The sequence below is a fragment of the Cebidichthys violaceus genome, unplaced genomic scaffold, assembly GCF_023349555.1.
Source record: "Cebidichthys violaceus isolate CVI_PGR_0920_01 unplaced genomic scaffold, fCebVio1.0.p SCAF_27, whole genome shotgun sequence".
NCBI classification, from domain to species: domain Eukaryota; kingdom Metazoa; phylum Chordata; class Actinopteri; order Perciformes; family Stichaeidae; genus Cebidichthys; species Cebidichthys violaceus.
The window spans coordinates 24,871-49,000 of NW_027176450.1; the positions used below are offsets into that span (position 1 = coordinate 24,871).

Genomic DNA, 24,130 nt, shown 5'->3' on the forward strand with positions numbered 1-24,130 from the left:
ACTAACCCTGACCCTGGTCTCTAATGTGGAACATCCTCCTCCTGTGGGCGGTTCTAGTCATGATCAGGCTTTTTTCTGGTGCAGACCTCACACAAATGAGAGCAAGGGGGTTAAATGAAGAGGGTAAAATGCATGCTTCTCCATCATCTCTTTCTAAAAAGGTCTCTGCCAGTTGCGCTGCCCTTTGCAAGACAGTTAGAGAGGGTGAATATTAATGGCTACCTGGACGGCGTGACAGCCCTCCTCTACATTTTATAAACAACAAGCCATCTAACCGGGAGGGCAAAGGTAGTTAGCCGTAAATGCGTTAGGATGTTCTCTGTTAGGCCTTTCATCCTCCGCCACAGCACATGCTCGGTTGTTTTACTCACTGCTAGGGGTCCACCTATGCAGGACCGGGAGGCAGATGCAGACACAGGCCTCCACCTTATGGGAACGAGCGATTGCTGCAAACATAAAATGGGCTGGCTGTCACGACTGCGCGCTCTGCTGTGCAGTTGAAATATGCTGTAACAGGTGGAGTAAGACAGGTGGAGCGTGACAGGGGATCGGGAGTGTTGTTTTTTGAGTTATGGGGTTCGGAGGCCCACCGGGTCTCACCAGCTGTGAGAAAGAGGAGCTGGAGAATGTTGAGGGGGACAGTAGCGAGTGTGTTCTCAGTGTAAGACAAGTGCTGCAGACCAAAAGCTAACCATTCATTGGCCGTTCGATCCCGGCTATTGAGAGGTCATGAAGTCGTCACCTCGCTGTCACAGCAAACAGTTAATCACGACGCATCCAGCGTGAACCTCCCTCTAACCAGCCACACCGACAAGATAACAAGTCTCTTTTTGGAGGTGGTGGGACCAGTTACAAAAGCATCTTGTGACAAGACTCTATGAGACTGTGGGAGGTGGAACAGCTCCTCCATCAGAGTCCAACGGCAGATCAGAAAAACTAAGTGTTCACAAAAACAGAATAATGCAAACCAAACTAGTTCTTAGTCTGTCTGTCCCACATGCCTGGCTCCAAACTTTCCTCACTTAAAGACTCAAAGAGTCTAAATTCTCTCTTTTTTCTTTCTTTTTTTAAACTAGATTTGTATGCGGCCTTCTCCTTCCTCTTTGTTGGCACTATGTTTTACAGAAACACTGGCTGAAATTGTATCAACTAATTATTTTGACTGTGTGGACGATAAATAAATTGATGCAAATGAAACTGCAACCACAATTCCATCCAAATGTATCACAAAATTTAACCAAACTAAAAGAAATTAGTTAGCCATTATACCATCGCAGAATAAGAGGGCCCAACAAGATGATGCAATTAAAAGAGCGCCAGTGGAATCCCAAATGGTGAAAAGCTGGATGCAAATATGACTCATGTTCATGTATGACTCAAGCGCAGGCCTCAGTGGTTGTTTAAGTCGCATCCTCCAAGCACGTCATCATTTATTCGTTTTGTTGCATTTTGCCTTCATCGATACACCAACCTCTCCACCTCAGCCAAGCGCGGAAACTTTTTTGCAATATTTCAAGATTTTATTTTTGCTGTTTCCACTCAGGCTTCTTTGCAGCGCAAATTGACAAAAACAGGTGGATGGAAATCTACCTGATGTCAGGAGGAGAAAAAAGATTAACACAAGTACCTGAGCGTGCATGCCTGTTAATTTGAATTCAAAAAATGAATTGATTACACAGGAGCTCAATCATTACCAGCTCATCCCACAAGACACGTTGTTATGTGTGTCTACTTTGGATAGTTCTGTACAATAAAAAAAAAAGCAGAGTTAAGAGGAATGTCAACCTTGCCATGCTAGTAAAACTATTGATGAGACAATTATGTCATTATGTCTTATGCATTGAAATGCACACTGTACCGTTGATTATGAAATTATGGCATTTACGCACGTTAAAGACTGTAATACCTGAGCACAGTAATGCCAAATTGCCACTTATAGATGCCAAAGTTATGATCTCATAGATGCTGTGTGTATGAGATTATAGGCCTTCAGATTGATCAAACATTTACGAATAACCTCAAGCGTTAAAGCTAAGGCCAAACATTTGTTCGGCATGCCTTACCACAGCCTATCCTCCTTTAACCCTGAAATACACAAGCGGGGACATAATAGATTACCTTGAAAGTCTTCAGAGTTTGGCAGCTTCACTCCGCAGATGACATAATCCGACTGATTGGCCTGCGGATTTAAATAAGAGGTTTCGTGTTAAAGACGATGACCAGACGAGATGACAACCTGGTGTGAAACACCAGCTTCGCCACCGGCAGAGACACTTGCTTTAAACCGTTCCATCATTGTCCGGTGGTGTCAGCATAGGAAATGTTTGGCTTGTACGCCAAACAGAGTGACTGCAATGTTTATCACGTTAAACAGATAGATGATGACTCAATAGAAATAACATTCAGAATTCAGACATTACTTTGGAACCGATCTGCTCCATTTCAGCTTGATCAAAGCCTCGGTTCTGTAAGCAGATAATTCTTTGCAGTTGCCTCGTCAACAATGTGTTGTGCAGCGGTGAACCGTCAACTCACCACGTCGATGGGGTAGATGTAGGAGAGCTCAGAGAGGAGCTGACGACAGCGGAAGGTGAGCTGGGCGTTGGACTTGAGGAACTGCTCTCTGGGGAGACAAACACCAGACACAAGGACGGCACAGTGAGTAGCCGGCTGGCAGAGGGAAACGGACACCGCAGTGACAAGTGGAGGACATTGAGAGAGGAGAGGCCAAGGACGGACTAGAGGAAGAGCAGAGGTGAGATCGTAGGCGAAGGTGATGGAAGGGAGAATGCAATGAGTGCAGCACTATCAGGAAAAAGTAGGACGCACACGTAGTGTGTTTAACGACAGGTGTGTAGTACTAGTTTGCACATTGGAGCAGGATGTATGGATGTATGTACACGTGTTGTTGTTGGTCCTGTGTAGCGTATATATCAGTAGATAAATGATAAGATAAAATTATATGAGATCGCTGCATAGACTGGTATCAGAACTCCACTGAATAACCCAATCTAAGGATTCCTGTTCATGTAAATGGATGTTGAAGCGGTTGTATATGTGTATGTAGTTATTGAGATGTGCGAAACCCATTCCAAATACAAAACATCTATTCAATTACTGCAGCTAAAAAATAACAGAGCCTTGCATTTAAAAAAATAAATGAAACATTAAAGCTGCAAGCAGCGATGTACCGGGCCCTCGCACCTTCCCGCGTCTCGGGGGTACTGTCGGGACACCAGCAGACATGGCGTGAATGTCTTTCGACCATTAGACAACGCGTCCCGGAGTTTAACATATTTTTCCCGCATGGACTGTGTGACGCTGGAAACTATGTAGTGCTAATATTCCACCAGTTCCTGTATCCACTATGTGGCGCTAGATAACACGCGCAAACATGCATTATGTTGCTCTACATCAAGTGCAGACCACATCATGTAAATCGGATGCGATTTGTCACATAACGCTGATTTCCTTTAACCAGTAGGTGGCGCTATGCCTATGATTGAAAATTAGCTTGTAGACATCCTCAAGCCATGACTGTTATCAAGTATGGCAAGTTTGGGACAGATTTGAGCAGTTTTAAGTCCAGTGGAGATACACCAGCTTGTTGTTTAACGGCGAATCACAGAAAATGGCCGCCACGCCACGGCTACGTCATTCCATCAAACGTAAAGCTTTGAATAACTTTTGATTGCAAACGTCTTTAGATTGTACTGACCAAATTTGAAGTGGATGTGACAAAGTCCCTAGGAAGAGTTCATTAAAGTGCACCGACTAGAAATCAAGGGAAAATTCACACAAAAATCAAAATGGCCGACTTCCGGTTGATTAATGACTCCTCCAGGATTTATGCACATCTATTCCTGGGACCGCTTATGTCTGAGTAACACAGGTGATCAGCTGCTTTGTGTGAAAGGTGTGTGAGAGCTGACAGTGTTTACCCGAGGGGGGGGGGGGGGGACCGGAGGGTGGGTGCTCCGCTTCTATGACGCCGCCGTATGAGAGCAGTGCAGAGAGGCTATGCAATGGGGCGCGCTCACATGCACTGAAAGCACGTGAGGCAGTCAACAAAACAGGGAGAAGCTCAGATTACAGCACACGCAAGTTGTTTGTTTGCTGCTATATTATAATTCTGAATTTAGTACCTTTATAACACTTTTGATAACTTTACCACATTTGTAAATTCACAGTGCTCTGAATGAAACCGTCTGGAATGTTTAGAGGCGGAATAGTTGGTGGATCTGCTGACAACTCTTTGACCTCTGATACATGACAAGTGGCCCCACCATGCTTTGATGAAAAGGTTCACATCACCAGTTTAACCTTTAGCAAAGCACTGTATTTCATAAGCTTATTTAAAGTTCATCTGAATCATTTCCTCTGAAATGTATTGGAATAGAAGTATGAAGCAGCATAGTGGAAATACTATGTATACAAATACAAATTGTACTTGTAAAAAACAGTGCAGTACTTGAGTAGTACTTTCAACCAGTGGTTTACCACCTCAAGTAGGCTACTGAGATCTAGATATGTAAAGTAAAGTCCTTTTATGTTTTTCAAAAAGCACACTCAACTCTACTACAGCTACTACCACTTAAGTTAGTATAACTATCTGTTGCCTTTTAGGCCCAATTTTGTGAGATAAGCTGTTCAACAGCAGATGTAAAATATTAAATAGGAATGTGGAAAGACTTAAAAAAAAAAAAAAAAAGTGTGCATGCTCAGCATAACCTTTCACGAGCTAAGAGTAAAAAAAAGAAAGAATTTAAATTAAAAAGAAACATTTCCATGAAAAAACATCAACGACACAGATATTTTCAAAGAATGGATGTTAGGCAGATGCACAAGTGTCGGTGTTAATTTCCTGTTTGCTGGGTCTCTTGGCCCCTGCTGGCCTTCCTGGGGCTCTGGTTTACCCTCTGCGACTGCCAGGTACCTCTCAGACAAACAGAGCTGTATCCAGGGCAGGCACCCGCCAAACACATCTCCCCGCAGGCCAAGGCAAACACAGGCCAACGGGCTTATTAGCACAATGTGCAAACTCTACGTTGAGAACACATAAATAGGCAGTGCCAGCCGCGAAAACAGAGAAAGAGCGCGGTGGGAGGCGGGGTGCAGGGTGTAGTCCCATCGCAAATCAGTGGGATTGAGCAACACATCAGGTCACATCTGGGCAATGTCTGAGAGGGATAAATGCATTTAAAAAGTGTGTTTTCTATGCAGACATAAAGCAGTAGCTAATTACAGGTTCACACATACCTCTTGGCAGTGCATTCCTTCTGCAGCTTCGTTAAGGATTCCTTCTCCTCCTTCAGACTCTCGTGCTGAGCGGAAAATGCTTCCTCTGAAAGAGACAAAAAGAAAAGAAAAAACAGAGGAAATTATCAGTTGTGTGTGTGTGTGTGTGTGTGTGTGTGTGTGTGTGTGTGTGTGTGTGTGTGTGTGTGCTGCTACATCTGAACAGCCAGGAGGGCTTGTGTTTGGTTGACTGCCATCCACTGTTAACCTTAAGCGAGATCAAACAGCCAAAACCATTTCCTTTTGACAGCACATAAAAACCAAACAACACATGTATGCAAATTACAGGATTTGTCAGACTGTGTAAATACAGAGCTGGGCAAGTAAATACAATCTGACAGATAAGGGGCAGTGATGATACAGCTCGTGGAAGTTGTATAACTGCAGTATTGGCACGCTCACAATACCTCAGTGTAGCGTAGAACCGGATAGAAGCAAAGTATAATTTACTGGGTTGTAACAGAATTCTTCTCTAATCCGCGTTCGTCCTGCCACACACATGGTGGGATGTCAGATAAATGCAAGAGAAACATGACTTATGGGTCCACGTGGTTTATATAAACAAGGTTTGTCTATCAAATACACATCAACACAAAACAAATCATTTGGTCATTTCATTTTTAGCACTTTATTTCATTTTGAAATGTCTAATGAGTTCTGTTTTGCCATTATTACATACGATCCCCAATGCTGGTAAGTAATTTGACACTACAGTGATTCAGAAAAAGCAAACCACGTGTTCGCTAAACATTTTCCTACAGCAATTTTTCTCCCAACTCCAGATTATACAGAAGAACGCTTTTTTCAGTTTGCCATATTTGTTTCAAGCTGAAAAGGGATAAAGCATATGGACCTGGTGTGTGCCTTGGATTGCGGTCTTAATTAAGAACCAAAGGGTCACAAAGACTGACCGTCAGGTGCAACATCTGACGTATCAGATGGTATGGTGGCGAAGAGAGAGCAGAGCTCTTCATGCCAAAAATCACATATGCTTTATGCTCAGACTGTGAATATAAACATCGGTAATGAGGTTTCTCCCCAAGGTGGCTGGCCTCGCTGTTAACGACAAGGGAAAGAGCGGGGCCATCGTGTTGCATTGTGGGTAGTGAGGGTGGCAGGTAGTGAGGGTTTGACAAGAAAGTGTGTGTAATAATAAAAAAAAGGCATCATCTCCGGTGCTGCTACATCGATTTCGATCCTTTTTTCTTTTAAAAAGGTGCTCAATACAGAATTCAGAGCATATCTATTGTCTCCCCACGGCTCTCAACATGGCGACGACTGAGCCTGCAGCTAGCAGCCAATGATGCAGACAGAACAAACGCATGTGTGCATATGTAAACAAAGCACAGAGGAACTTGGGTAGAGGGTGTTTTCAGGTAGACATTACTCCACTCTATCCTTACATGAGAATAGTTGTTTGCCCCTCGATTAATGCTCTGAATCCCATATATAGAACTTTTAAACTGTCCATTGTGAGTGCCAGAATGTTACAGAAGTGTGTTGTGGAGAATAATAGAAGTGATTCCAATTCTGATTCTGCTCATAACTGTGCTTGTTTATTACTGGTTTCTATTATTGACGTATTATTTGAGCAAAATAAAAAGCCAAAAGTGTGTTGAAAGCAAAAAAACAGCAGCAATAAATGACGAGATATTCTGTGATTCTTCAGTGTTTCCTCTTGTATATCTCAACCAAGCACACACTCATTTCCATTAACCATTAGACAACATTACTACAGGAAGCACACTCACCGTTTTCTTATCTTTTGAGCCCAGAGCTGTAATGAAATCTGTAATAAAGCTTCTGTTAATGCAAACATTAGACTTCCTATTGTTTTCATTAGTCTCAGTCAGTGATGTTGTAATTGGTCTTTTATGGTCAGTGCACCCTTTTTTTTTTTAAACATTGCAGAGAGGAATCCTAGAAGATGAAGATGAGGAAGAAGAGCTTTACAATTTCTGTGGCAGAGATAACTGAAGTTGTCTTCATGCTTTCAAGCACTGCCAGTTCTTCTTCTACATTCCTCTATTCAAAATGGACAACAAGCCTTTAAACCGTGTTAGAGTGATGGAAATCGACCATCAAAAAGATGGATGTGATGACAGCAGCTGGCAGAACAGTGAGTTTTGAGAGAATAAGATGATCACATCACATCTGTAATCGGATGGATCACAGGACCTGCTTTTAAATCACGTACTTTCACTCACGTCCAAGCCGCTCACACTGACCCCATGAGGGTTGAAGAAGAGATATCTTGACAGAGACGGAGAAAATAAAAGGTACTCAGAGGTTTCCCCATCAGATTAGAATGGAGACAGATAGTGTCAGACAGAGATCAGACGGGCCACCCCTCTGTCGTGAGGGGTGACATGAAAACATATTTTAACACCGACTGCACTGCGCCGCTTTTATGCAACAGCCCAGCCGTGTCCTATCTGTTCCATCCGTCTCGTGGTCCTTTCATCCCTCTAACCTGTTCCAGTCGGTGTCACGGTACGGACAGACAAACTACAGCGAATACTACGATAGGGTACACGCAACATTCTGGCCGTTTGTGCGTAAAAACTAAGGAAGCTTAATGCAAATTAAATAAAATACAAGTGATCAGTGAAGCTATTGAGACACAGCTATCGTCATAATTAACACAGCAAGATTGTTCGTGAGAAAATCCCACAAAAGGAATCGTTAACAGGCGCATATAATCTGGTTCACGTTAAGAACTGTTGATGATCTTACGGCTTATTAAAAAGCATCCTGGTGTTCAGCTTCACTTTGGGCATCATTATAGAGCATGAAATAAAAAACATAGTGCGAACACTATCAACTCAAAACAGAACCACAAAGAACCACAACAAATGAAATGAGAAGAAGAGCTTCAAAGGAATAAAACCATACAAGTGTCTGGGGAAAAGTTCAGCAACTGTGAGGACCATATTGAATGCTGCAAAACAACTGTAAAGAGCATGCCTTTGTTTACAACTAACAAAATAATCCATCAGAACAGACAAACGAGGCTCTTCATGCTACATGAAGGAAACCTTGGGCTGTGACCTACAGAGACAGTGGGACGTCAGGGGGGTTGATGAAGAACGTAGAACGACATCCTAGTGAGCGTAGGGCCGCCGTACCGGTCAGCCTTTATCCTTAGTCAAGAATGCGGCCAGATGGAACATGGAAACGTGGAAATCAGCTGCTCAAGGAGCCCTAATGATGATGGCTTCAACAGGAGACCTTTTTCTCCGAGGCGACAAATACCTCATCACACCGAACCTCTCAGAAACTGTGCTCCTTGCACTCGAGAAACCCGATTACTGACATTTATTGGTCGGGAGCCCGAGCATGAGAATAACTACCGTTGCGGAGTACAATAAACGCCGCTGGCAGACCTGATTTATGTCATCTGCTCAAGGTGGAAGGGTGGGGTGTGGGGGGGGGTTAGGCTGGAGGAAATTGTGACAAGAGTGTGACCCCCCCCGTTCATTCTGAAGGGAGGAGAGAAAGTGTTTTATTTTAAATTCATGGCCGTAAAGACAAATGGTGGTCATGCTCATATGTCCTCTGTTATGGATCATGTGAAAGACATGCAGTGGACTTAAGAGTACATGTGCATTTGCAGAAGATTTTTGAAAAAACAAGAGCTTTTACTAAAGTCTACACTCCTGCTATGATTTCCATGACAGTAAATCAGCGGGCACTGAGCGGCTAGTTGTTAACCTGTCATCGGAATGATGCCGACCGCTGACGTTTTACAGTGCTTATTATGCCAACACCGTCCAGGATGGAAAAGAGGCAGCACAAAGATGAGAAAGACTGCAAAAACATTCTAGTGGTTACTTTAAATAAAAAAATTTAAAAATGGACACCAGGTTCACCTCATCTTTAACTGCTAGCTCACGTGTCGACGTCCTCACCTGCAGCACGCCGACTGTATGTTTGGGTTTTCTGGGCCACTTGTTTTGAGAGAGGCCAGTCGTCCCGGGAATAACGGGTTGATAAGAGTTGCTCGCTAACGGGCCCCAGGACTGTGTGGGAGATGGGAAGGACCACACAGCCAGGTACAGACGAGATCCTCCAACGGCGCGATGCAGGATGACCTCTTGGGGATACATTACATAGCAACGTACTTACCGGTACTGTTAAACTGTCAATACAACTTACAAAGAAACCTGTATCTAATAAGTAGTGGAATGTGTGAAAATTCAACAAATTAGCTTAGCCGCCAGCTTGTCTGATGAGCAATTTATGCGATTGAATTGGACTAAATATGCTTCTTCAAGTGTATGCGAGTTCTGAGAAACATATAGAGTCCCGAAATGATATTCAAGCTACGATTGATAAAACAAAATAAAAATGCCCAAAGGAAAGATGAGATCAGTTGAAACAAATACGTTGTTTTGCCAATCTAAATATAATCAGACAAAATCAGTTGCTGCATGAAATACTGTAAACGATTGTCTCCGAGAGCATCCTGTCCGCTATTTTTTTCCAGATTGTGAAACAAATGAATATGTGCAGGCTGATTAGAAGAGTTAAACAACAAGCTGGAAGTACAGCAGAGCTCGGCAGCATATGGCTTTTAGCTTTGGAGTTACGAGTCTGGAAAAAAGAAAAAAAAGAAAAAGCAATTTTCAGCGAGCCCTATTCAGTTGGAGAATTTCAATTTATCCTAAAATACCTTTCCCCTCTTTAACCAGCTGAAGGAATTTTTTCTTCTGTTTCTTAATAAGCAGTTGTCCAGTGGGGAAAAAAAGGCATCAATGAGCTGCCGAGCAGGAGAGCAGCGAGTTCTTTTGGCTGTGGACGCAGTGGTGACAGGTAAAGAAGTACAGGATTAACAGCACAAAGGAAACTTCTCCCTGAACCTCTCCTGGAGCTTTCTTTTTGTCTGCGTGTGTAATGTCTGCATGCATGTGCAGACATTACACACGCTGATCCCTACCAATCCACAACTCAGGTTTGGTGGCTCAGTAAGGTTTTTGCCAAAAGTTCTAGCTGATCCCAATGACACAAGGCTCTGATTAGGGCTGTACCCGATAACATTTTTGGGGCTTCGAAGCTTTAGTGAGAAACAGTGGCACTAAAACGCACTATACGTTACACAAACTGCGTTACCAAAAAAGGGACAGGCCGACTCACTGTATCAATCTCTCTCTCACACAATGCATGCATATGCCTGCATACATGCACACACATAGAGAGAGGAAAAGAGGGCATCAAAGGAGAACCCTCTACTCTTTACAAGCGCTGGTCGCCTCTCAGCCGTCACTCAACCGTCACTCAAATATACAGCTGCTAGAAAACGTTTTGTGGTTGTGTCGGAGCAAAACACCTGCTGCTGTTGCGTCTTTAACAGATTTGTTCCTATGTAGGCCTATGAAGAAATGAAAAAAATAAATAGACTAACCAATAAAAGACCTGGCTCTGTTGACACTACCTGTCCATCGATATGTTTCAGAAGCCGGGACAGCGCAGCCCTGACACACGCACACTCTACACAACACACAGCACTATCGGTCTGAGAATAACTTACAATAAAGATGCATGAGGACGAACGTGGGGTCACTATTGCATATTTCATGGACTATTTTGAATTTTAAAAATATATTTATTGAAAAGAAAAATTTGGGGTAATATATATATATATATATATATATATATATATATATATATATATATATATATATATATATATATATATATATATATATATATATATATATATATAATTAAACAACAACAAAAAACTAGAATAGTTGCCTCCACGAACTAATCAAGTTGCACATGAAATCTGTCAGTAACTCATTTTTTCCTATTAGACCACCAAAATCGAATCAGTTCATCCACACGTCCAGGTAGACGTCTGTGCCGAATTTGAAGCAATTCCCTTCAGGTGTTCCAGATGATCCAGATGGACGAAGAACCCGGAAACATATGCTGTTATTCTTATTATTATAGTTTGTTCTCATTCTAAGCACAAAGGGCCCTTCTGATGCAGTAAAGCCATAAACAGAGTCACTGTATAAAGCAGTAGGTGTATGTGGAATGTTTATGAGCACCATGAGAAACACATAACCAAACATGAAACAGGGGAGGCTGAAGTTGAGCAAAGAAAAAGCCGAAAAGTTCCCGTGCTGCAGCCAACGAGGAACACCTTGATATTACAGCATGTTGTGTATACATGCAACTATAAAAAAATGTTTATTTATTATCAATCATACCTGCGTACACCTGCACATGTGATTGGGTTTATGTGAGGGTGCACGTTTATCAAGCCCAGCTTCACAAAAACTAAATTTTTTTATGTCGCTATGACATAACAGGCAGCAGTAAATCCCTCCTCAGCTCTCAGACATCAGAGCGAGCAGCCACAGACTTCACAGGGTTATAAAAAACTGACACCACTGCACAAACACCGTCACTTTAGCGGCGTGTCACAGGCTGCAGTGACCACAGGAACGGCTCTATATACTGTACGTTATGGACATGTGTGTTGAGTGACTCCCGTCCTCGGACAGACGCTTCCTGTACGTGACAACACGCTCCACTGTGCTCTAAAGTGAACAGGTAGGACGACTCACACACAGTCTACCTGCTGTGGTCAGACAGCGATGACACCTTCACCGATGTGTTTAAAAGGAGAGTTTCCTGTACAATAACGTCACATGTTGAAGGTGACAAAAATGGTAAAGGGAGTACATTTAAGACATCTTAATTCAAGAACTGAATTTATAGATATCAGATGTCAGAATTGATCTACTTTGTAATGCATCATGTTTAACCCGCCTTTTCTATAACTGGTGACACATTAACATTGAAAAAATACTGACCACATTTTTTTCGGGTGGGGTAAGGTACTTGATTGAGCTGCAGAAGGACTGACTGATCATCTAATGTGAAACTTTGTATGGACACTAAATTCCTTTCATTGCTATTGCCACCAAGGTGTTCATGTTCGCTCTGGCAATAATTTGGGGGTAAAAACATGAATCAATAGGCTCAGCTTGTGGCTGAATGCCACTTAGTGTTTTTGCAAAAGGGAAAGAGTGTGCCAACATTGTGTACAACTTTAGATTGGAGTAGAAGAGCACTGTTCACTCTTCAGCCTTTATAGGCCTGAAACAACTGATTATCTTCTGTGTAAAATTAATCTATTCAACAATTAATCAATCAACATATCATGTGTGCAAAAGATGAGCAAAGCGATTCATATAAATTCATAACTCCCGTCCCATCACAACAATAAAACGGGTAGTTTTGTGGTGTTAAAAGTGTTACCTTTCTTCTGAAGCTGTGCTCTCTCTTTCTGCCGCAGGTCGATCTCTCTGCCGAGCGCCTTCCTCTGCCGCTGCAGTTCACTCCGCAGCACGGCAATGCGCAGCTGCATGCACTCTCGCTCCTTCTTCTGCTCGGAGCGAAACGGGAGAGAAACCAGAGAAAGAGGATGAAGGAAAATATTTAGTGTGTGGGCACAGCAATTCTAGTGTTTATTACCCTTTATAATGACCCCAAAATTCCTATAAGCTCCTTCAAAAACAAGCCATGCTCTCATGTGACACTGATCTAATGCACATCTACTGAGCTAACTCTCTCCTACGGATGCACCGATATCGATACCGACTCAAATAGCTGGATCGGGTATCGTGACAATGGGGGCTGATCTATTCAATTCAGTTCTGTGCTTATATGCTATATACATTATATACTGGGAGTTTAATTCCTGTCCAAGTTTTGACCAATTTGTTGTTGCATTAAAAAGGTTTTTATATGAGATGACACAGAGTGCACCGTGCACAGGTGGGAGGAGAGGGACAAACCCATTCGAATGAGGCAGCGCAAAGCCAGCTGTTGATGTTTTGGTGGAAGTTGGGTCTAAGAAAGGACGTCTCATTACGTCTCCTCGCCGCTTAGAGGTACTTGCATTTCTGCATTTATAAATAAATATGAGTAATTCTCACAGATTCACTTATCCAGAGCTGCTTCACACTAACCCTACTAATGTAACGCCCAACACACAGAGAACCAAGGTGCGCACACAAACTGGAGTGAGAGAACACAATAAAGCCAGTCCGCTCCAGACGAGTGTCTGTCTCGAGTGTCTGTCTGTCGCGACCTGACCGTCAGAAGCACCCATGTGCGGTCATTGGTCAACACCTTGACGCTCTATAGTGTGTCTCTACAGCAGGCTTCATGTCTCTATCTGGTAGAGGGGAAGCCTGCAGTGGGCTCACCATCTAATGAGGAGCAGCACTATGGATGCACAGACTGATGGATGTGGTTGTGATATACAGTAGATGCGGATGAACGGATACAGCAACTTAAAGAAAAAAATGCAAGGCGAGATTTAAGAGTTTAGGGACTATGTGGATGATGACAAAGACATGTCATGATGAAGAGTTGGTAGGGAGAGAGCTTGCTGGCAGGATAACAGAGATCCAGCTTTTGTTTTTCCCTCTGCAGTTTGCAAGCAGGGACCGTGGGATCATACACACTTAAGATAGTGATCGTGGCCTGGATCAGAGAAAACACAGATACACTTCTTTTTGAAGACTACTGAGGGCTTCGCAGAGAAAAACAGAGAGCGGTATCAGTTTGCAGGAGACTGATAGAGCCTCCATCTCTCCCACGTGTCGCTCCCTGATGCATGTTAACCGCCGCTGGCTTTAGCACGAACCGCGAGCCTCCTACACTTTCACTGAGCGACACAGTTGACAAGTGGGTCAGAGCCTTTTGTGTGTGTGTGTGTGTGTGTGTGTGTGTGTGTGTGTGTGTGTGTGTGTGTGTGTGTGTGAGAGACTGTAATAGACCACCAGGGCCCATCTGACTGAACATCAAACAGCATTGGGGTCAGCTGAGTAAATACGCAGCGGGTGTGGGGTGGGAAGGGGGGGCATGATATAAACCAGCAGATTAATGGCAGAGTGTGGGTGAGAGGGTGAAAGGGCCATGAGCTTGGGGTTGGCCTCTACTCTGTCCCCCACTTTGATCCACGCTCACTACAACGTGCACTGAAGGATAGTGCTGAGCTCTCCAAAAGGCAAAGAGGGGAACCCTTAGAAGAGCCACACAATGCTCCACTCACTGCCGGGGTTTTTATTTGTTTTTTTCTTCAACGGAGAGGTGGAGTACGAGGATTATGTGATTTATTAGCTGATGTGAGCTCTGAAAAGGGTTTTTAAGGAATGTTTCACTGAGGGGGAAATATCAGCGAGGAGTTTTTTTTGAAAGGGATCCTTTGTGTGGGGGGAGGGGGTTATGTAGCCTCAAAGTTTTTTGGGAGAAGGCTTGAAAAGGCTATAGTGGAGCTGCTTTAATAGGTAGGGTGAAGGTCCGGGGAGAGGAAGAAAAAAATAAAAAAGAGCCATATCAAAAGCCAATGAGATGGAAAGAAATAGCTGTAACAGCTGACTAAAGAGGCTCTCTAAACCTTAATGTTCTGTATCTGTGCGAAAGCGCACACATAACACAAACCGTCCCGTAGATTTGAAACACTGGGTGGACGCAAACACATCCCAGCTGCGCTCTCTTCCAAAAGGCAAGTCTAACTAGAGGATGGAAAACACCCAAGTGTCACTACCTGGGATCAGCGCTGCGTTTTCACAGCTGTGCGGCTGCCAATTCCAAAAATGTTAAATATGCTCTCTTGCTTTCGTTGTGGATCCCAGTCGAGGATGTATGACGGGAGGTTGAAACACAAACAGTGGGTTTTAGTCAAAGCGTTAACTTTTCAGTTGAGCCATCCAAACAGAAGGATACAATAGCTGCCCAAAGGGTGTAATTACACGTGACATTACTTTACGTTACAATTACACCTGGGGATTTGGGTGATACGAGCTCTTAAGTCTCACATAAGTATTGGGCGCGAAACAGTTTGTTGATGTTTGTTGTCTGTGTGGAAGCCAATGGGCCTTATTATTGCTGATCGCAGCAATTACCGCTCCCTGGAGAACCTTCTTTGAAAACATCGAATCTCAAATTGCTCCTCGTCTTTATCAGTTTCCTCAAAACCTGAAACGTTTGCATATTTCTCCAATCGCATAAGCTGATGAAGCAACAACTGCTGCCGCTGAAAATGAGCGAATAAGCGGCTTAAACACTGCTGCTGCTGATGATTTAAAGTTGCTGATGAGCTGGAAATTTGCTGCTGATTGGTGGACTGGGCTCACCCGCTCCGTGCAGGTCGCCGTCGTCCTCAGCTTTTCCTCGATCTCCTTTCCGATCTTCTGCACCGTCACCTGGGTCTGCTTGATGGCTCTCTGGGCCGTGTGGAGCCTGGAAGAGGAAGAGGAGGAGGTGGAGGAGGAGAAGACAAAGTCACCATCCAAATCATTGTTTGCGACCGCGCACTGGACCACGAGGACTGCCGCATGCTGACACTGTGCTTTCAAGAGGCTAGTAAATCAACCGGCCACGTCAGAGTTATGACCGCACCGGCAATTCATTTCATTTAGCTTAGACAGTTTGGAGGGCATCGTAAGATTCATGACTCTCCCCATGGGGACGAGTCGTGTTTGTTATCCCTCCTTGTTTTCTTTTTCTAATTTACTGGGGTTGATCTTCTTTGTCCCGGCCCGACTGCCGAGTCTCCCAAAACCGTAAAAGTTAACGAGGAGCTTTTGACATTAAACAAAAGGACGAAAACAATACTGAATTCATGATAATAAAAAGTCTACAGTTCATTCGACCACACTGATGAAGTCCTTCAATACCACAAACCGCAAATATCACAATGTCTAATCGCTAGTATTTTTCTAATAATCTAACCGCAACGCAAGATCAAAAGTTGTCCGATAGACGTGAACCCATCAGTCCTGGGAGGCGGAGACAACCGAGAAAATGCCAAATAATTCATTGAAACCACAAAGATGTCACCGTCATCGCTGTAAAGAGGGAACAGCAACATCAGTGCACAAATGATAAGCAGGCGCATTATTCAGACCATCCATCGAAGGTCTTCAAGTCCAGAACCCATAGAAAGGGAGACGAGTCTGATAGAAATTGCCTCAGTGGGTAAAGTGGAAGAGGCTATCAGCTTGGCGGGGTCATTTTACAAATCCTAGGGGGCTTTTTTTTGTTATGAAACTCAGTCACCTCTGGATATTATTGCCTCTTTCTGGCAACTGACGTGGTAAAAATGTTTCTTTGACGATGTAAAGAGAGTATTGGGGAGGAGTCCTACGGGATACATATTTTCTGCCCACATTTTAGAATCTGTCTCAGGTGACAGCGATAGCAGTCGGAGATAGCCCTTTGAAACATGAGGGCAAATCTGTTTTGACAGCTTCATCTGTTTAGGTGATTGGGATGGCAGAATCTGATATGCTCTTTTCCCTCCGGGTGAGAATAGTTATCTCCTCCTCCCCCCCCCAGCCTTGGCCTAACACCTGCTCATCAGGCTCTATCACAGTCTGTGGACCGGCAGGGGAACAGTGATGTTCACCATCGTACATCCACAATTTGCCGTAGCAGTTTAATCTCTAGGCAACTGTCCAAAAAAACGTCTTCTCGAGAGCCATGACAACTTTCCTTTTCCGAGGCTATTCCAGGTTAACTTACAGCTCCGCCACATGGCATTTGCAGGAAGTTATGACTGAGCCTGTGCACTCAACCCCTGATGCCGATAAACATCAGAAAAACAATAACATCTTCTCCTTTGACCGTGGCACTATGATCCTGCAGGTGTGTCGGGTGAAACTTGTGCTTTTGAAAACTCACAGATTCTTTTTGATAAACAGAAGGCATCTTGAAGATTTGTTTTAATAGGGGCTTTTAGGTAGAGTAAAAAACACAATGCTAAAATGTTGAATGTTGATCAAGGATTTACAATCAACTAAATGAAAGTGGAGGAACTGCGACATGCTGTGTGTGACAGAGCAAGTAGGTAGGTAGGATCAAGCAAACCAGCCAGGGAATAAATTAAATTAGCAATCAAGTGAATTAATTGACTGGTTCAGAATTTTAAATGTACTTCCAGCTGCATCGCACGCAAGTGGGCCAGATGCACTTGTCAAACAAACCTGGGTCAGAGGAAACGAGCCTAAGGAGGAATGACTGTGCTGAATTAATTTCCAGCAGCCATTTTTTAAACAGCACAGGGGTGAACAGGGCAGCCGATTAGGGCCATTCAAAACGAGCTCCGAGGCGTTTTGTGACAATAAATTGAGGACAATGGTCCGCTATCACACCTCTGCCAGGTACGAAACGGAACGGCACCGCAGTCGGAAAAAATCACAAGAAACAAAAAACGCTTAATTCTGCCTGTGTGTCATTGCCAAAGAATGTCAACAAATTTAACCAATTGTTATTCACCTCACTTCCGTCTCCATTTTTACAGAATGGAAGATAAGATTGCTTCTATTCTGCTGAGTCGCTATAAGCAGTGTCTACGACTGAGATGTGAGGAAGCCAAAGAGATCTTGAGAAACGATATTCGTTGGTCCTGAAAGGGTCACGCCCTCTGTAGATAATAGAGGTTTGGATACAGAGTCATGAGCCTGAGCTCCTTGACCTTGTCTTACACTAAAAAACGGCTAGTCATGGTGACTTAGGCTGACTGGTGGAGTAAGCCAAATAGCATACAACCAAAAAGCTACGCTACAAATTGTGATTTATGTTGAAAAATCTCATAGAGATTTCTATTAGTGAACGCCTATTGTCTTTTGTTTGGGTTGCCAGAAAACACAAAGAGACGCTAAGGCTCCAGAGTTTTGAGTTTGGGTGAAATTTGAAAAGTGGGAGTAATGCACACTACATCAACAAGCTGAGATAACAACAGACAGCACCGCACAGCAAGCGCTACAGAAGCTGTGACGCTGGAGAGAGAAATAGCAAAACGAGAAAGAAGTGGGCAGCTAGTAAAAATGGAAGGCAGACAAGCTGCAGAGGAATACATGTCCGAGGTCTTAGCATTGAGATAATGTAATCTCAGATTGGAAGAATGGGTACAAAAACCCCCCCCAAAAAAAAAACAGTTGGGCAAATACTAGAAGGGTTGTTTCAATCCCACAGCCTTAACAGAAAAAACAACATTTAAACCTCCTCTTAAATTATGTATATGGGGGTTAGTTTTGTCTCTGCGTTAGTCCACTCCAGAGGTGTGAAACGAAAACAAGAGCATCCACGTCCGTTTCTCCACGGTGATTTAAAGCTCAGACTGTCGGTTTGTTTCTGTAGTTGCTGCTCGAGACCCTGGGGTCACGTACATAGTGTATATGCACGCTCCACATCGGAGCATACAAAAGCAGATCAGGAAACACGGGCAACATATGGCTCTGATCACGGGAGAATCCTGCTTTAGGCTCCAGGAGTTAGAAAAAGGTTTAATCTGCAATGTCACAGTGCTGAGCTGTGAAAGTTGTGTCCCGAGAATGATGTTTACCATGTGACACATGGGCCACTGTTACGATGGACCTGAAACTTTCAACATTCGGCAGCTACTTTGTAAACACTACTTTACGTTTTTCAGTAGGTGCACAACTCTTTGCTTTCAAAGAGCTGCAAGGAATACCTGAGGGGCCACTCGAGTGTTTCCTTTTACGTTCAAGAGCATATTAGGCGGTAAAGGATCCTAACCTCTAACCATTCTAAACTTGGAACAGTAAACCTCAGTAATGTGATGACAATAAGTCAATTCTTCCATCGGTCCTGTCAGGTCTTCCTTCCTCTCTCACTGCTCTAACATCAAACCTTTCCCTGGTAAGACAGAGGAGCATACTTGCTCCTGTATTAATAAAGTCTACAGGGAATTTTTTTTGTTGAACAGCTGGATCATCTTCGTCACCGTCTCCTTGGCTCTCTCTCTACCCAGACAAGGGGGTCAGCTCTACTGTATGCAGGAGGAGCCTCTATCTGAGCCTGTTAGACTTTGCTGATTGATGCTCTGTACTCTCCCTCTTCATCTCTCCATCTGAGACGTAGCGCGTTTGCTAAGCCCACGTCGCCGTGGAGCTCACACAGCCTAGGTGGGTCTTGCCACCAGGTAAACCGGGCTGAGACAGCAGACACTGAATCTGCTGACAAATTGACACTGTGGGTGTCCCAGGTAAACATGCATTACATTTTAACTTCAAGTTTTTTACTATTCACCAATAACATGATTAAAAAGTCAATGCATGCTGCAGCATCAGCTAAGCGGCACGTAAACGTGGCTGCTGCATATCAAGTTTCAATGCATGCAACCACGTAAGTGAGCCAATAACACAAGAGATTTCTACACAAGCAGGACTTTGAAAAAGGGTCAGCAACTGAGTGGTATATATGGTTACGTACTATGGGGAGGGGTGGGAGGTTAATCCCTGTTGGAGTGTTCAGTATCTGATGAATCATTCTACAGAACATAATCATAAACTATGTGCATATGAGCGCGCCGAGCCAAAGAACAACTCTGACAGGGGTGAGGAGCTGCAAGCAGAGCAGTGTGTGGGAAGAGGGGGATCAATGTAACTGTGTTAGACTCCACAGAGTCCCACAGGGTGCCGATAGAAGAAGAGGATGTGGAGGAAAGCTGCAATAATAAAAAGGAGCAAGAGCAGAGGTCATAAAAGTTATGATTCAAACTGGGGTTTTTTTTCCTGCTGCAAGCTGCTAGGGAGGCAACGGTATCCTCATATAGACACAAACTATGACCACTTCTGGATGAGGGAGCGCTGTTTAAGTTCAGCCGGCTTTGGAACGACTCCCCTTTTCTTGACACTGCAAAGGCCAGTGGCGCATTTATGTCGCCCTATTTAGTTCTTATAGTAGGAAAATGTCAGCGGAGGGCTTCATAACGCTCCTAATGACAAGGATCCTTATCTTTTTTTGGAGATGTCGAACCTTCAAGAGACACGTTTATTTAGCTAAAACTGGGTGTAATTACGTTGTTTTGTGATACGGCCATGATCACAGGGTTTCCCCCGGGGGAAGCCCTCCTGGTGCTAAAAGCAGCGTTTACATTCTACCGCATTTAAATATAAATGTGGAACTGCAAGGCCATGTTTGTCAACAGACTGCCTCGTGTCATCTAAAGCCCTTAATTACTAACAAGGGGGAGGACGGATATTTTTACAGCAAATCTTGTGTCTCCTTCCTGTGGTGTTAATTTGTATTGCTACTGGGGTTTTTTTCAGAGCCAGTACTTTGATTCTAATCACAATTTCAAATCTGACGCTGAACAGCCTGTCCCGTCTTTGTGACTTTAGACCAGAAGAGTTGCCCTGATAACGGGTCATAATGTCGGTTTTCCTGTGGCGCCATCTGCTGGAGAAAAATGCAAAACACATAACGGGACAAAGTCTCGTCACATGACAAAAAAAAGAGATCTATTTGAAGAATACCTGTGGTGGGTTAAAATAAATCACACATACTGTGGAGCATTCTTTGTCAGTAGTTGAAATCCACTGCATTAAAGGTTGCTGCACTAAGATATAATATAACTAATAATGCAATAACTCCTAATGGTGTGATAATATGATGCAATACCGCTTCGTAGCATGACTTACCTGAGCAAAGAGAAAACGCTGTAGGAGCTCCTGACTGAACTCTGGTCGACCTGAAGCAGGCTGTTTTTCTTCCGCTCCGACTGATCCTGCAACATCCACATGTGAAGTGTTTCAGTGCAGAGACCAAACAGCGTCTGAATAAAGCTAATGAGATTAGCACCGGGTATACCATTGTGATGCAGGAGCTCGGGAAAAATCGGACAAAAAAGGCTGTACCTTATGATCAAAGTCAGCTGCGTAGTAGCCGTCATTCAGCCCGAATATTATCTCGTTGGGATTTCGGGATCGAATCTGTGGACAAAGAGATGGCAGCAGAGGCTCATTGTGTGTGGATGGAGACTGGGGGGGGGGGGGGGGGGGCTTAGTACTACAGATCACTAAATCAATGCAACATGTGTCTGCTAACATTTCTTCTTGCTTTAACACCATTACCCTGGTGAGTACTATTGCAACAGAATTGCTGATCACGTCACCCCTCACCTGCCATACATTGTAAATGTACGGGGGTGAAAATGGAAGATGACGTGAGATTTCTTTCATTTTGATTACTGGCAAAATGTTGTTTCCAGTAATGTGCAAATCAGTTTACCAGTGGTGGGCCGTCAGGGCCAGCAAAGCCTTCTCTGCTGGCTTGAATCACAAAATGATAGCTATATTACAATTTTTCACAAATACACTACATGTATTCTAATTATTTTTCCCATTAGCTTATTTTCTCATTGCACAGCTCCTGTCTTCCTCAGTTGCTCTGTTTCCAGTGCAGCTTGTTTTAAGTAGAGCTCTTATCCAATCAGATTTCACCTCTATGTCTCTAGGTAAGAAGAGAGGCCCGAGGCCTGCTGGGAAGCCTTTGCAGTTTAAGTAAATGGGGACGATATTGTTGATTGTCATAGTGTTCAACCTATCAGATCTTTAGTTTGACATGTTGGGCGTATTATTTGATGCGCCAGAGCTACTGAGGTAGCCTACAAGTACGTCAGCATTAAGGTGTGCCGTGATTGGTCAGTGGGCTAGCGTGACTGTTTTGAAGCTGAAGCAGCTAACAGAAGTTAGTATTAGTAGTAACAGTTCAAGTTGAAAGATGTGTAAAACGTTATGACATTGACATGACATTTTTTGCGTTTTGCTTTGGGTAGATTCTTTTTTTTTTTTACCTAGCGGATTTCTCAAGAAGGACATCGTATCAAAGGGTCGGCTAACCCCACAGCTAGCAGCCCTGACCCAGCCAGGAAAAGGATTTGTACGATCGGTATTCCTGGCTAACAGCGTCGGAGAAGCGTTGCACATTTTATGGCTAAGAATGCATTTTATTTGCAACTGAGCTCTTGGTGTTTGGAGCTAACCAAGGCAGCAACAGACAGGACACTTACAAGCTAAGGTGCTTTTGAAAACTTCTTCTAAAACTCAACGAACAAGTTCACAGGAGGACGTCTGGCTGGAACTGAACCGCACCGATGTTCTGTACAACCACGGTATTAAACTCTTTGTAGTCAAAGAAAGGAGGATGGACTTTGTCTTTAAGTGAACAGCATCTGTGGTAAGAGAAGTGCTTTTGTTTTTTTTTACATCAGCAGTAACGTTACTTCTGTGTTAATTTGTCTATCGTGTCGTTTTTATGATACGGTTAATATTGTTCCCTCTGATGTGAATAATATTTGAATGGTGCTCTTCAGTGTGCGGCGGAATACATGATTTAGCGCCGCAGTGTTGCTGGATTGATTTGTCATGCTTTGTTGTCATATACATAGATGTGACTGGTTCTTGTGAGTTTGTTCTTGTCATTGTATTAATTACGTTAAGTTTGACTATATGCATCCCGTCATGCGCGGGGTTAGGGGTCGGGGTTAGGGGTCGGACATTTGATTCTCTAACATGTTTTCTTTAACAAAGCAGGAATTATTATATTTCTGGAGAAATGGGGATTGTGTGGCGATTGCTTTAGCCCTGTTTGAATCAGTAGGGAACAGCTAAACGCTGAGGGGAGAGTTTGTAGCTTGTGTGCTGCTGTTGTTTTCCTGCTAAGCTAGTTTAGTGTTGTGAGTTGCCAGGTTGGGCACAGTGGCCCCACCGAAAACATTATATTTCCCACAATTTAAGCTTCTGCATTTTCCAAATGCACTAGTATTATTCAAAGGTATTGTTTGGTTCGTAAGCCTCGTACCGAACGGTTTAATACGAATACGTGTATCGTTACACCCCTAGAAACAAATAATAACCCGTAGCTGTGGCGTCATAATGAGGTTATGAGGAGGTAGTTCAACTGTAGTAGGACAGCACTGAAAGCCCAGGTATAAATTGCACAGCCCGCCACTGCAGTTTACTGTATTTAAGTGATTGGAAACTGTTCATTTCCACCTTCTTATTCAGTATAGAAGCGAGCCTAATGTGAGTAATGCTACATTCACGTACCAGCAACAAAGTGTACAGCTACTTTGACTGAGAATCAACATAGTTGTTGAAGTGTTGCTCAAGAGCTCGTTAGACAGCACTGAAAACCGGCTAACAGCATTTCTTAGATGGAGCGGAACAGGGTGAAACTAAATCATATGATTGGTCATGAAAGATGAGACCAGCTCAGCTTTGTAGCGCGTCGCATCTGTCACGCAGTGACGAGAGCTGGACTTCAGTTTGTGATCAGATACTGCACGTTTTGCTGTAGACCACGTGTACAAGTGACACCTGCATTCATAGCTCTCACCACTTACTGGATACATCCTTTTGCAGCCTGTACACACTTCCTACCACACAGGGATCCTTCTGACAAAATTGTATATCACACAACGTAAGTGTACATGCGTGCGGTTGCTGACCTGCTGTCCTGTGTATCTGAGGCCATCCAGGTTGACCTTCCATTCTATGAGGAGCTGGTACTGTTCCTCCAGTCCTCCCCAGATTCTCACTACGAAGCAAGCCACAGAGGTGTCCAGGAGGTCCGGCAGCATGCCAAAGTCCAGGCTCCGCCAAGTTGGATTCTGACACACACACACACACACACACACACACACACACACACACACACACACACACACACACACACACACACACACACACACACACACACACACACACACACACACACACACACACGATAATTAGTCTAGTAAGAGTACATAAATACCTGACATTACAGCTGATCAGCACAATAACTGATCTATTCAATTAAGAAATAATCCCACTCAAGCTTGAACTGAAGCTCCTGTTTATGTCAGACAAGTAAAGACAATACAAGAGTGTGTTGATTTTTGTGCATGCTGAAGAGTTTAGATCAAAATCTAAAATAACTCAATGTCATAACGTGATCCTAATACATTGCAAAGTAATTGAGTCGACCTGTTCTACATTAACCTCAACGTTTT

At 43.6% G+C, this 24,130-nt stretch overlaps 1 protein-coding gene across 1 annotated transcript in view; it reads right to left on the bottom strand.

The window, feature by feature from the left end:
• Positions 1-24,130, bottom strand: part of uvrag (UV radiation resistance associated gene) — a 47,519-nt gene that overhangs the window by 17,482 nt on the left and 5,907 nt on the right. The window contains exons 4-11 of the mRNA XM_068721293.1: positions 23,585-23,746; positions 20,991-21,065; positions 20,775-20,860; positions 15,462-15,567; positions 12,574-12,700; positions 5,260-5,344; positions 2,536-2,623; positions 2,119-2,179 (exon numbers count right to left, since the gene is read on the bottom strand). Coding sequence (XP_068577394.1) covers positions 2,119-2,179; positions 2,536-2,623; positions 5,260-5,344; positions 12,574-12,700; positions 15,462-15,567; positions 20,775-20,860; positions 20,991-21,065; positions 23,585-23,746 — 790 coding nt within the window. The remainder of the gene's footprint in view (positions 1-2,118; positions 2,180-2,535; positions 2,624-5,259; positions 5,345-12,573; positions 12,701-15,461; positions 15,568-20,774; positions 20,861-20,990; positions 21,066-23,584; positions 23,747-24,130) is intronic.